Raw genomic sequence first — 14,699 nt, forward strand, 5'->3', positions numbered from 1 at the left:
AGTGATGTACAGATTGACTTATGACACTATATTCTGGAACGTGACCCAGATGTAAGTCGATAGATGTGTGTACACTCTTTCTGCCCTGATGCCATAGGCATTTCACAATTTGTCCTGCTGCCAATGTTTTTATTATCTCACTCCTAGTATGAAAGGAATCTTGGTTGTATGTCTCGGAGGCATGGTAAACCTTGTTTTTAGACATTTTTTTGTCCATCCCAGAACTGGTTCTTAATGAAGTCAGGTGCCTAGTGACCTCCAGCTATATAAAAATTCAACCACTGCCAATTCAAATTGTGTTTCTAGGTATTCCAAGGTACACAATGATAAATGCACAGCATTACATTATACTCGTCAGATTAGCTGCAGTGAGCCACTAAAAGAAAGTGACACCTGTGTTACTTTGGACTAATGCCTTGATAAGATTCATCCCTATTCCATGGAAGAGGATGCCTATTATCAGAACTGCATGCAAAAATTCTTTTGCAATAGCTGCTTGAACACCAATCATATGTTCACGTGTATTCATGCAAATGACTGGCTAATGGGACAGAGCCATTGAATTTTGGAGCGTTTTGATCCACCAACAGGCAATGACAATTCTAGTTTTTAGAAGGGATGGGGAAGGGAAAAGTGACAGAAAAGGGTCTTCACTGGGAGAAATTAAATCCCAACACCAACATTATCCCAACACCCAACACTAGAAACATTAAACAATGTAGATCTGTATGATTTGCCAGCAGTAAAGCGGTTTACGGACCACGATGCACTACCTCTAGTCACATACCTGGACATTATAAATTATCTTGTATTTGGAACAAGGGCATACATTTTGCATGTCTTCAAGAGTTATAAATCCCTTAATATTCTGTGATTTATAATGCTATGATACACATATATATATATATATATATATATATATATATATATATATAATTACACACACACACACACTAGAAACAAATGTAATTCAAAGTCTTTAATATTGTCATTTTAAAATTTGCACGACAATGTCTTCATTGAAAGCATCCAAAATACTCGTAAAGTCAATTTTACTCATGCGATGTGGCCTGACAACATAAACAACATAAACCAGGTATTGATCGACAGAAATTGTCCTAACAGTCAAGTTACCTTTTAAAACAGGGAAGGGATACAAATGATCTGGGAGCTGCAATTACTTAATATCTTTGTTCAACCTCTAAGATTATGATTACTGTTTAAGGTGAACTACACAGACATGCAGAGTACAGTACCTCAACAATCCTGCACAACACCGATTACTCTCTCTATGTGTGATGTCTTCTCCTCACCTCCTCAACCTGCTTCCCTCTGTGTTTTTTCCATGTATGTAAGAAAGGCAAAAAAACAAATTCCACTGTCCAGTTTTCTCCTTGAAAGATGGTGTGACCTACTGTTGCAGTTCTGACGCAGCAGGTCTGACCTGCCATGGCCACGGTTTTCGCGATCACAGCGGAAAACCAGAACACGACCCCCGACACAGCAATTGCCATTAAAAAAATGCTGCATAAACAATTGTTACGCAAAATTCAACGCGGCATGACATCAGTCGCACAGCTACTATTGCAGTTGGGTTCTGCAAACATCAGATGCATCTTCAACATGAATGTGCTTGAAGGCAGGTAGATCAATTACAGCTGATTTACAAAAGAAAAGAGGTAAATGTTCAAACATTCCTGAAAGCATCTCTATCATATTAAAATATTTCAAATTAGAATGAGTATAACAGTTAACATACATAAAAGATTGCAATATAACAGAGTATTCATACGGAGTTTGTATGAATCTTTGTTGTGTTTGATTATTTTGTTCATGTTCAAACAATTTTTGTACCCTGTCTCCACCTTCCTTTATCTTTAAAGTTTTGTATCATCCATGAGTTTATGCTGTCCGATTGATTTCTGTTCTCTTTCTTTCCCATCCTGAATCATTAATACCAAGGAGGAAAGTGTAGTATTTGGGTCCAGCAGTTTAACAAGTGGGATGTTCACACCTCGATCTTGGAAGATGAGGTTCTGGATGGTCATGACAGACATTGAGTCAATACCAAGGGCAGCAAGGGAACTGTCATCATTAAGCTCATTTTCATCCACACCACAAGCTTCGCTGACTAAAGACCTGATATATTGATCAACAGAGGACTGAGAGGTGTCCTGCTCCACCCTGGTTTCTGGAATTTCCTGGTTTTTTAATCCTTTAACCACCAATGGAAGAAAACGCATTCTTTGTGGTTCACTCTGAGAAAGGACAAAGTTGTTCATGTTCCTGAATTCAAATTTGCACACGACCTGCTGAGGGTTGTTCAGTCGCAGACTTTGTTCTAGGCTTTCAAAAATATCTGGTACTTCCATAGTTCCCAATCCCTTTGTCTCCAGGAACTTTTGCAGGTGATCCTTGTTTGATAGGAGGCCGAGATTCAAAGCTCCCCAGTTGATGGCCTGCCCAGGAATTCCAAGGTTTCTCCGATAGAGACAGAAGCTGTCCTGGAATGAGTTGGCTGCAGCATAGTTACATTGTGCAGAGTTACCGATAAAGGATGCCACAGAGGAGTAGCAGACAAAGTAATCTAGCTTGCAGTGTCTAGTGGCATGATGCAGATTCAAAGTCCCACTGACCTTGGGTTTCAGGACTTTTTCGAAGAGCGATTTGTCAATTACATCGATCAGCCCATCATGCAAGACCACTGCACTGTGAAAGACACCCCTGATTGGATAAGAAGGAAACTGCAGTTCAATGTCACTGACTACCTTATGGACCTGCTCGGAAACAGAGATGTCACACTGCAGACTCACAAGTGATGCTCCACTTTGATTCTTTATTTCTCTAAGCTCATGCTGCATTTCAGGAGACGGAGCTCTTCTGGAAAGAATGACAATGAATTTACCCCCTTTTTCGGCAATGAACTTCACTGTTTCAAACCCCAGCCCCGTGAGTCCTCCCGCCACCATGTACACTGATTTTTCTTGGAAAAGTTGTTTCTTGCTGTCAGGCACTGGTATGTTGGATCTTTTTGCCTTTTCCAAGTCATCCAGCACAATTACTGGCATAGTCTTAGAGCAGAAATAGGACTGAGTTTCTTCATCTGCTAGACAACAAAAGCTTCCAGAGCCCATTGTCTGAAATGTGGTGCTGTGCAATTTTAAACTTTTTGATGATAAATTCATTGATTTCAGCCAATTGTAAATCTTTGCTTTCTCCTGCTTCAGATGTGCTTTCTGAAAAACTTTGTCCATGTGCAGGGTATGAATGTGAACATTTTCATTGTCCATTCTATTGTTTGAGAGAGGGATGGATCCTTCATTATCACAGACGACAACAATGTGCTTTACTGTGGAGACACTACATGCTTTAAAAACTAGACTAGCTGGGAATGGAGGCAAAAGGACAAATGCATCACATTCATTCACCATTTCTACTAGTCCACTAAACTCTGTCCCTATTAAAGACATCCATCCAGACTGCTTTGCCATGTGCACCAAGATTTGCAGGAGACAGGAGTCAGGATGATTTGAGAAAATGCCCATCTTCCTGACCTGTTTTAATTTAGGTAATGCATGGTGCAAAATCTCCCATGATAGGACAAAGTAAGACACACAAGGCACTTCCTTGAGAAATGGAAGTCTCTTGGTCTTGTAGCACACGGCCTCTGGAATCATGACTTCGGAGGATGCAACAACAGGGTAGCATGAAGCAATGTGATCTCCCACCTTCAGCTTCCTCACATCCTTCCCTACAGCAGTAACCTTGCCACTGAAATCGAGGGCCAGAAGCTTGTGATTCTGAGTTGTGTGTTTGTTCCAGTATATTTTCTGACCGAAATTCAAGTCAGAGAAAGTGACAGAGAAGTAGTCGGATGAATGTACACATAATTTTTGGAGCTGCACCTCCACTTTCTGCCCCTCCACACAACTTTCCCTGGCAGAAGGAACAGCCGACAGGCATGACATTTTGTAGGCATCTGCAGTTTGCAATGTGAAATGTTCTAAATCCACAGAATTAACTTTTTTCTCACTGCTGAAAGTGGAATTTGCAACTGTACGAGTCACTTGTGCACAATTAATCTGACCTTTGTTGATGACCAATTCAAGGTATTTGCTGCAGGGGTATGACTGTATCACATGACCTAAGGTTCTGATATCCTCGTTTGACACAGAACCGACATCAATGAGCTGAATTGACATGTTTATATATTCAACTGCACAAGATCGTACCAAACCAGGGAGCACAAAGTCTGGACTAATGGCATCAACTGAACCACTTTGCAACCTGTAAGTCACTGCCCTGATGCCACCAGAAAACTTCTCATCTTTCAGCTTTACAAGCAGTTGCCGGTAAATCTCACAGATATTAACCAGGCACTCAAGGACCTTCTCTGTTTTCATATCGCTAAGCTTCTGAATCCCCCACATGAACAGCACTTCACTGTAGTCCTTGCTATTAATGCGATCATTTGGCTTGGAAAACAAGGATTGGATGTCAATGTTTTTGTAAGAGACTGGGATTGAAATGCAAAATGACTTCTGGTGCAAGTACTGACACAATTTCTTGGCAACACCAAGTGTGTCTGCAAAGACTAAGGCTCTGGGTTTCTCGTTGACATGGACATCCTCTGAGACAGCTGTCAGTTTATTCTCAAAGAAGAATTTCTCAATGATATTTGTGGGACTACCCAAAGATTTGATCCGGACATGTTTCAGCTCAATTAGAACATCACCATTTTTACTGGCAAAGCAACCACATACCTCATAGTAATCTGGCCCTTCAATGGTTCTTCTTAGATATATCACCATTTCTCTCTGAACGGGCATGGAAATTACCATTGATCCTATGGCTGTAGGGAATCCTGGTCCCTGTTTTGATCTGGAAAAAATAGCTGCCATTTGCAAAAAGTAATCTAGTACCACAGGATGAATGTGGTAGTCATGCAGTTGGCCAAGAAGTTCCTCTGGGACAGTGACTGCTAAAGCAGCTTCCTTGAATTCCTCCCCAAAGTGCACATTATCAAGTTGTTTGAAAACTAAGCTGTACTGAAATCCTACATTAGAAAGAGTGTTGTATATCTGTTCAGCCTTCAGCACTGTTTTGCATCTTTTGAAGATAGAATCTACAGAGATGTTGGGCTCTTCAAGAGACCCTTCGTCGGATTGGCTAATAGATCCTGACGTGTAAGTTGCTAATGGAGACTGCACTTTAAACGTTGCTCCTGTTTTTGTTGGCTGAAGCAGCACTCTCATTTCAGGTGAGTTTTTGGAAAGTGTAAATGGATTTTGGAAGCCGACCTCTAGTTGCAGGGAGCTAAGAGGCATTTTTGGTCGAAACCATGCCATGAATGATGCAAGACCCAGCTCAACATACAGAGATCCAGGGATGATGACAACTCCATTGTTTTTGTGCTGAGATAGATATGATGTTTCTTCAGAGTGCAAATTACAGATGAACTCTCCGTTATCAGTTGTCTTAGAAATTATGGGATGTTGAAAAGTGGACATTGTATCATCATTTCTCTGTACTGCACGAAGATATGTCTCTTTCTTCACAGAATCAAACTGATACCTTGGTAAAGGTGTTGGTGGTCCTTCCCACCCTTTGTAAAACTGATCCCAGTCAACTTGCACACCCAACTCAAAGAGTTTGGACACAAGAGTGAGGAATGTCTCATGGTCTTTCTCTGGCTGCACAGAGGAGAACACTGGGGTGTCATTTCCCAGTATCTCCTTGATGTTCCTTTGTAGGGCTCTTTTTGGACCTATCTCTACAAAGACAGCATTCTTCTTCTCCCTTGCTGCTGACTTTACAGCTTGCTCAAATGCAACGGGATCCCGAATGTTCCTTGCCCAGTAGGTTCCAGTGGTGAAATCACCCTTGGAATGCATCTTTCCTGTCACGGTTGAAAGCAGCTCCATCTCTGGATCCTTCCCTTGCAAGGTACCTATGTTCTTCTCAATTTTGGCCAATATAGGATCCATCATATGACTGTGATATGCAGCAGGGACATCTAAGATGTGGAGGAAGAGACTGCTGCTGTTTTTAGAAGTTTTCAACTTCTGATGAAGACTGTCTACCGCTTCTGCATCACCCGACAAGGTGCAGGACTGGGGACTGTTCATGGCAGCCAAGCAAACTTTTCCTGAATAGGCAGGGAGAAGCTTCAAGATTTCTGATACTGACATGTTGCTGGCAACAATCATTTTCCCACCAGTGACTTGACTCTGCAAGTTACTGCGAATGTAGATTACCTTCACTGCGTCCTCTAGGGACAGCAGACCAGAGCAATGGGCAGCAGCAACCTCTCCAACAGAATGCCCAAGAATGGCATCTGGTCTCACACCCCAGTGCTTTAACAGACTGCAAATAGCAACTTGAATTGCAAATAGGAGAGGTTGCACAACATCTGGCTTAGAAGAATCACCATTGTCATAATCACTTTCCAGTTTTTGCAGGATGCTCATGCTATTGTACTTCTGGAAAATGTTCTCAATCTCTAAGATTTTTTCTCTGAAAATGCTCTCCCTTTTTAGCAACTGCTTGCACATGCCTCTGTAAGTAACCCCGTTTCCACAGAAGACAAAAACTAACTGGGGGTCTGACTTTAATGGCAAGAACTTTTTGTTAAGGGATGATTTAAGTTCAGTCTGTAGTTCACTAAGAGAGGAGACCATGAAGACTTTTCTGTACTTGTGCTTTGCATGGCTCCTTCTGCAGGCTGATGTGTAAGCTATGGCTTTTACTTCTAATTTATTGTCAGTACTTATCTTTTGCACTGTGTCCTCCATCGTCATTTTAAGTGATTTCTCAGAAGCTGCAGATAGTACAAATAACTGAAATGAATCTTCAATGTTTGATTTACATATCTGTGGTTCTCTCCATTGTCTCACAATTGCATGTGCATTTGTCCCACCAAATCCAAAGTTGTTGATTCCTGCGACCCTCCCAGCTGGACCAGAAATTTCCCATTTCTCTGCTTTGGTAGGAATTTTTATATTCAAGGCTTTGGCATCTATACTGGCATTATCCTCAGAATAAAAGACGGAGGGAACTATGGTTCCATGGTGCATCATCAGAAGTACCTTGATGAGTCCCGCTACTCCAGCTGCAGATTCGGTGTGGCCGATGTTACCTTTGACGGAGCCAATGTAAAGTCTTGCTGATCCTGGTGGTCTGCCTTTGGCAATAACTTTAGAGATGCTGCTAGCTTCTGTGGGATCTCCCACTGGAGTTCCAGTCCCATGAGCCTCTATGTACTGAACCTGTGATGGATCAGTCTGTGCAGAGTAAATTCTGCGCAGAAGCTCTTCCTGCTGAACCATGGATGGCTTGGTGATTGGAGTGACGGAGCGGCCATCTTGATTGACCGCAGTTTTACTAATGATCCCCCACACATGGTCGCAGTTCCTTAGAGCCTGTTCATAAATGATAACATATTTGCATCAGCAAAATTGGTAGGAAATTTCTTCTGCTTATTCATCTAAGGTTACTGATCATTCTGAATAATTTTAGCATATTACCTCCTTCAGCGGCTTCAGGAGGACAATCCCACAGCCTTCTCCCCTTCCATATCCATCTGCTCTACTGGAGAACGGCTTGCTGGTGCCATCAGGTGAGATCATTTTTGCTTTGCTAAGAGCAACAAAGACTCGTGGTTCCATGATACAGCTGACACCTCCACACAGCGCCATCTCACAGTCCCCTGGAAAGATATAGAGTATGTCTAAGAAGATATTGTGCGTAATGCTTTAGCAGAAATATACTTAGATCAAAAGATATATACACAGTATTGTAGTGCGGGGCAGACCAAGACATCGCAGGAGCAGGACAAAGATATTTGCTTGCCAGGGAAAATGCACTCTTTAATAGCAGTCCTTAACAGGATTATAACAAGCACCCAACAAGTACCGAACCAATTACCCAGAGCAGAAAAACAAGGTAAAGTAAGGTGCACACATGGTGGGAAAGTTATACAGGCTAAGAACACACGAGGATCATACAGGGTACACACAAGACATGGGCAAACGCATGCGCAACAATAGGGAAATGCAACCATTAACAACAACAATACAATTACAATTAACTACATGCGGGCCATGTTGGCACATGCTGGCGTTACAGTATTATAAACTATAGTAATTTGGGACCCCTTGGCATCTAAAATTTTTCAGCAGGGCTTACTCAACTATGTTTCACAAATTCCACTCTTTCCATTATTATTTTTTGCTCAATGTAAAAAGATATTACCGGCATATTCCCTATATCTTAGCTCCTGTAACTTAAACATGAATAGATCCCTAAAATTATAATATTTTCCTAATTCCTATGATTCCAAACAGCTTGATATAAAGTTCAAACCAAAATAAACCTGCCAGTTGAACTTGAGACATTTAGCCATCCCCGTTGGGGTATTGGTGTTGCCATCTTGGGAGAAATATTTAATGTTTACAGTTTGAATAAACTAATTTTCCCAGCATGTAAAGAGGACAGAGGAGATTGTGACACAGTATGGTTACCTTGTCTTATGGCTTGACAGGCAGAGTGGAGAGCCACCAGGGAAGAGGAGCAGGCACAGTCAATGGCGAATGACGGCCCAGTGAGGTTGAAGGTGTAGGAGATCCTGTTGGCAGCTATACTCATAGCTGTCCCTGTGCCGGTGTAGTGGGATATCGACTCTGTATTCTTAAAAATTACTTGCTCAAAATCTCTGTTCATGAGACCTATATATAGAAATATATATGAATATGCATCAATATAAATTTATAGTTTCACATGCATCAGATTCCTTCAACTCCAGCTGCCTTTAAAAAGTTTTTGTTTCATGGAAATTTTATTTGGACATTTTTTATTGCTTCAAGTACCTAATTATACAGCATTGTATCAATGAATCAACATGAATAACAAAAAGATCACTTTACTTACATAAATAACCGAATGCATATGTTAAGTATATATGAAATATAACACTTTTAATGCAATATGACTTGTTAATGGTTTGTCTTCCATGGCAAGAAAAGGACAAAAAGTTACCAATGAACACCCCTGTCCTGGTTCCGCTGGCCTTCTCCATCGGTATCCCAGCATCCTCTAGTGCTCTGTAGCTACACTCCAGCAGGAGCTTCTGCTGAGGGTCCATGTAGTCGGCCTCTGCCTCAGTGATGCCAAAAAACTTGTGGTCAAACTCATTAAACCTAAACAGAGAATGAAAGTCCAAGATTTCAATAAGTTAATCCCAAATGTGGACTGGAAACAGAGGATAAAGTCCTGTATTTGTTGACCAGGAAATTATTGTTGGTCCTTTAGGAATAGTACAGCTCTTGATGAATCCCTCTGTATATTTCATTATAAAGTATTACACATACAATATTATATTCACCAAATTATACTTCCATAGATCAAATGAACAGGATTATAGTGTAATACGTTGATCATTCACAGCAACAAACAAGCAAATAAAAATTAGTGATCCTGACCAGGAAAACTGGCTGAAATATAAATGGTTGTGATGATGGATGGATGTTATTTGAGAAACACTGCAGTACCTCTCAATAAGCGCGGCTTTGGCTGTGCGTGATCTTCCAGCCTTGCTCTCATCAGGATCATACCAGTGTCTGACATCAAACCTCTCCTCTGGAATCTCAACAGCACAGTTCCTCCCTTCCAAAAGAACCTTCCAAAAGTTCTCAAGACCTTCACCTTCAAACAAATAATACCAGAACTACATTTTTGCTGATATCATAAAACAAACGTGTTCAATTATATCTTAATTTCCTGACCTGTTTTTGCATCAATATCATTCACATTTCAACAATAACTAAAATAAAATAACCAAGTTTATAGTTTGTTTAACTATAACGGCTTCACCTACAGTCATACAGCTTCACCTAGATCACACAGAGTAACAGAGTAAATTAAAGAAAAAGGAGAACCAGACTGAGATTCGTTATAAATAATATATGAACATATAATTATTATGATAATGTACTGAGACCTCTTACCTCCTGGGAAATTGCATCCAATTCCCACTATGGCAATGTCCTCATTAGCTTCTTCCATTTTCTAACAGGTGCTAGGAAAGTAGTAAATAGCATGAGCAAACAGCACAATGGATATGTATCCCACAGCATTATATGCTATCCACAGTCGAGCATGCCGGCATCACACAGGCACAAAAACGCAGTGTGTAAATAAAACACATAAGCAAACCCAGGGGAAATAGTGAGAGCTTTCCTTTGTGAACACACCTTTTCTCCGTCGTGTGTTTTCTGGTCATCCCTGGATTTGATGTTTTTTATATACAGGGATTGAAAAAAAATTACTAAAGGATGACTAATATATGCTATCAAGTTCTAAAAGGCACAGTATGAAGGAGAGGTCAAGGGTAGCCTTCCTTACAGTCAATACAAAAAAAATTCCATGTGAGTGATTATTAACTTGAAACTACAGGGAAGTAAATCCCTAGTTTTCATGTCATAAGTTCCTGCCGACAAATGTTGGACTTTTCTTTTATTGAGTCAATTTTTGTCAAGTTAAGTCAAATTTTGTCCACAAGCTATTTAACTTGAACATGGAAAGGCTGCATTACATTGTAAAATGTTTTGGGGAAAAAAAATGAAAACACTGCTGCATATATAGGAACACATTCTTAAACATGAATAAAATTTACTGGTAACTGAAGAATCTAAATATCAATTAAAATTTAAAAATGCCCTTCACATGCCAATTCATAGTTTGTTACATGTGCTGAGGTACAGTGGCTTACATCCACATCCTAATTACAACTGTACTCATTTATAACCTTCTTTCCAAACATGCTTGTCTTCTCTTCCATAGAAGTGAAACATAAAATCATTAACTGAAAGACACTTCCTTCTCGGAACAGTTCCTGGTCATAAAGGATTAGGAAGTCGGAGGAACCTCCACGTCAGTAACATACTCTGGCCCCATCCCTGCTAGACGTGGCGACGAAATGTACAGCAGATTATCGTCGCTGCATCGCTGGCTGTCGGAATGGTGCCTGATAAATGGTGTGGGTTATATAGACCATTGGCGGACATTCTGGGGTAGGCCTTGGCTTTTGAAGAGGGACAAATAAATATACAATCAAAATTCACACACACCCCCCCACCTGTACTCCCCGATAATCTGCTCTACATGCCAGGTAAGTGTGACGTGATCCATCAGGACAGAAGTCCCGTAATAAATCATAGAAAATAATAATAAAATAAAAGTCTCAAAATTATATTTTAAACAGTCTTCCAAACAAATCTAGTGTATCCAAAACACTCTGGTACATTAGCACCTATGTACTATTTGTGGCTCTTTAAATTGGTCCTACACAGTACTGACCAAACATTGTCTGTGGACTTGTTGCTACAGTGTTTCTATGTGCAAAATGAAATAAATGGATGATACTTTATTGATCCCCGTGGGGAAAGTGTCTTTACACCTACCCCATCTTGCTCTCCATGACACACATGTAGGTGAGAACAAACCTGGCAACGAAGGGCAGCCACCTACGGAGCTAAGGTTTAAGGATCTTGCTGAAAGGCCCACAGACACAGACTATTCTGCTAAGGTCTTGAAGCAGTGACCTTCCACAGGGACAAAGGCTTAGCCCACTGAGCCAAACACTGTCCCCAATATCAGCTAACAATGGATAACAATGAACTCCATTGAACCTGCTGAGTAGCTGCACTTGGCCTGTTCCTTATAAAAGCTCATAACAGATAATACATATTATCTTGGCCTGCAGAATGACAGGTAATACAGGAATTCAACGTTTCGATACTTCATATTCAGCTTCCTGAGAACATAATCTTATAGAAAGTTCCAATTCCTTTTTACCATATCTATGTCACGTGACCCTTCTTACAGAGAAAGTACTTGTAAACATAAAATCATTAACTGATTCAAAATAAGTTAAATTGGGATTTGTTCAAGCTAGTTGGTTTGACAAAACTAGAAATCCCAAATCTGGTGTTTAACAAATCTCTTGCTGCTTTGTCTATATATTTTGGTGTGCATTTACATAGAAACACAGCTATAAAAAGTGACTTTGTTCATGAAAAAAATAGCAAACAATCACAATAAATGGTTTGGAACATTTCATGTAGATCATCCACATTTTGACAGCATTGATTTTCTTTTAGAGTTTAACACAGAAATAATGGTTTGTCTTAGAATCGGTTCGTGTTTGTTCCCTGTCTGGCCAGCCTCATGGCATCCATGACAAAAGGGGAGCCTAGAAGACAGCCACCCACTCTTGCTAGAAAATGCTGTTTCTATCCCGTTACAGCAACGGAAAAACTTCTTTATAGTCGACTCATCTTTTTTGAGCTCACAACAAATAGATATCTTACATAAGAACATAAGAACATAAGAACTATACAAACAAGAGGAGGCCATTCGGCCCATCGAGCTCGCTCGGGGAGAACTTAACTAATAGCTCAGAGTTGTTAAAATCTTATCTAGCTCTGATTTAAAGGAACCCAAAGATTCAGCTTGCACTACGTTATCAGGAAGACTATTCCATACTCTGACTACACGCTGTGTAAAGAAGTGCTTCCTTAAATCCAGTTTGAAATGTTCTCCCGCTAATTTCCACCTATGGCCACGAGTTCTTGTATTTGAACTAATGCTGAAGTAACTATTCGGTTGAACAGCATCCAAACCTGTTAGAATCTTATAGACCTGGATCATGTCCCCCCTCAGTCTCCTTTGCTTGAGGCTGAACAGATTTAGCTCAAATAACCTTTCCTCGTATGACATTCCTCTAAGACCAGGAATCATTCTTGTGGCCCTACGCTGCACCTTTTCTAAGGCCGCTATGTCCTTTTTAAGATATGGTGACCAAACCTGTACACAATATTCTAGGTGAGGTCTCACCAAGGAATTGTATAATCTTAGCATTACCTCCCTTGACTTAAACTCCACACACCTGGAGATATACCCCAACATCCTATTGGCCTTTTTTATTGCTTCCCCGCACTGGCGAGAATGAGACATGGAAGCATCAACATACACACCAAGGTCTTTCTCATAATCAGCTACCTTTATTTCAGTAGGTCCCATAAAATACCTGTACTTTATATTTCTGCTCCCTACATGGAGTACCTTACATTTGTCTATGTTAAATTTCATCTGCCAGGTGTCAGCCCAGTGTTACGTGCCGTAAGTTCGGGTTACGTGCCGTAAGGAATTTGTGCCGTATGTTTCGGGTACGTGCCGTAAGAGTTACGTGCCGTAAGTTTAGGAGGATGCCTGCAGGTCCTTCGGACGTCCTGCCCACTCGCCGATTGGTCAGCCGCCCCCTCGACTCCGCCCTCTGGACCTGACCCCGCCTCCCTTGCCCTCGGAGCCGTTTCCGGTTCATCGGCTGAAGAGATCGCCGATTCGTCCCTTCGTCGCCCGCTACTTGCTTCTCGTCTGCTAGCTCGCTCTTTGTTCGCTTAACTTTGTTTGATTGATTGTGTATGACTGTTTTGCCCTTGACTTTCGATTCTCGCCTCGCCCTTATTTGTACTTTCGCCTTGGTTTCTGATTGCTTGGTTGGTTTTGGACTTTCGCCTGTGTTTCGACTTCGCCTCTCGGTTTTCCCTTTTGATACCTTTGCCTCGGCTTGGTGTTTCGTGTTCACTAGGTGTGTAGGGAGTGTCTGCCTTTTTGGTTTATTCGTTAACGTGGAGATTATTGTTTGTTTGGTCAGGGAGATAGATTTAGGCATTGTTGTTTCGTTTCACCATTTTCTTTGTGTTCACTTAGGTAGTTCAGCTTGGGTTACTCGGTAGATGTGCTTTTGTTTGTTTCTTTGGTCTTTGTCACTCCTGACGTTCGTTACACCTAGTGTTTGTACTGTGTTTGTGAAAAACTATAAAAAAAACTATAAAAAAAGACTCCCTCTGTGTCCCGTGTTCCCTTCTCCTAGCCCTAGTTGTCCTGTCCTCCCCAATCCCTCCTTCCCTTTCACTTTGTTGCGGTCCAACCCTAGACTGGATCGTAACAAAATTGGGGGCTCGTCCTTTCCTTCTTTCCTTTTCGTGCTTGTCTGGCGGATTTTTTTTTTGTGGGGGGGGGGGGTGTTGTGGTAATTGCAGTAATCGTGATGGCCCAATTCGACCTTGTTGCGTTCACCCTTTACCCCACACTCGAACAATTTGATGTGTGTCGCAAGGATGATCTGCTACAGATAGCAGACTTCTTTAACATTTTGGTTCCCGCTGAGGCTTCCAAGCGGGTCGTTAAGAAATTTTTGCTCGATGAGTTGGTTCAGCAAGGTATACTGCCTGAGTTGGGTGGATCCCCTAGTGTTGCTGCCACCCCGGTTCGGATGTCTGCTGTAGCGGAGGCCAGCAGCGACGATCCAGGGAGTGGACACCGCATGGATCTTGGGGATCCCCGCTCAACTAGGGAGAACCTACTGCTGACGATTAAGCTACGGGAGCTCGAGCTTGAGATTAAAAGACAGGAGTACCAGGCTCAGCTACTCCGTGTCCGGGCTATGGAGATGGAGGCTGAGAAGGAGCTGGAGTTACGTTGGATGAGCATGGGCGACCAAAAACCGATGCCTCTTCCGCGTAAAGCACCCACACCAGGTACGCCTCCACCCGCAGCTCGCTCCGCCCGAGACCAGGCTGACGCCCAAGACGCTCCTAGACCCCGTCCCCGGTCTCCCTTGAGCTCGCCTGTCTCCC

At 41.7% G+C, this 14,699-nt stretch overlaps 1 protein-coding gene across 1 annotated transcript; it reads right to left on the reverse strand.

Moving 5' to 3' along the window:
* Positions 1-964: 964 nt before the first annotated feature.
* LOC111850038 (uncharacterized) lies at positions 965-10,288 on the reverse strand. The gene is made up of 7 exons (XM_023823465.2): positions 10,251-10,288; positions 10,005-10,075; positions 9,549-9,702; positions 9,037-9,197; positions 8,523-8,726; positions 7,527-7,708; positions 965-7,421 (listed from the first exon to the last, which is right to left on the reverse strand). The coding sequence occupies exons 2-7, from the start codon at positions 10,060-10,062 to the stop codon at positions 1,878-1,880; spliced, it is 6,303 nt and encodes a 2,100-aa protein (XP_023679233.2). The 5' UTR covers positions 10,063-10,075; positions 10,251-10,288; the 3' UTR covers positions 965-1,877.
* Between the last annotated feature and the right edge of the window lie 4,411 nt (positions 10,289-14,699).

Source organism: Paramormyrops kingsleyae, chromosome 1 (genome assembly GCF_048594095.1).
Source record: "Paramormyrops kingsleyae isolate MSU_618 chromosome 1, PKINGS_0.4, whole genome shotgun sequence".
Lineage (NCBI taxonomy): Eukaryota > Metazoa > Chordata > Actinopteri > Osteoglossiformes > Mormyridae > Paramormyrops > Paramormyrops kingsleyae.

Bases quoted from the DNA above. Each gene is read 5' to 3' on its own strand.
- LOC111850038 (XM_023823465.2), bottom strand. From the start codon at position 10,062: ATGGAAGAAGCTAATGAGGACATTGCCATAGTGGGAATTGGATGCAAT. The intron at 9,703-10,004 runs GTAAGAGGTCTC...ATTTGTTTGAAG, and splicing joins TGGATGCAATTTCCCAGGAG to GTGAAGGTCTTGAGAACTTT. The intron at 7,709-8,522 runs GTAACCATACTG...ATATCTTTCCAG, and splicing joins CTGTCAAGCCATAAGACAAG to GGGACTGTGAGATGGCGCTG.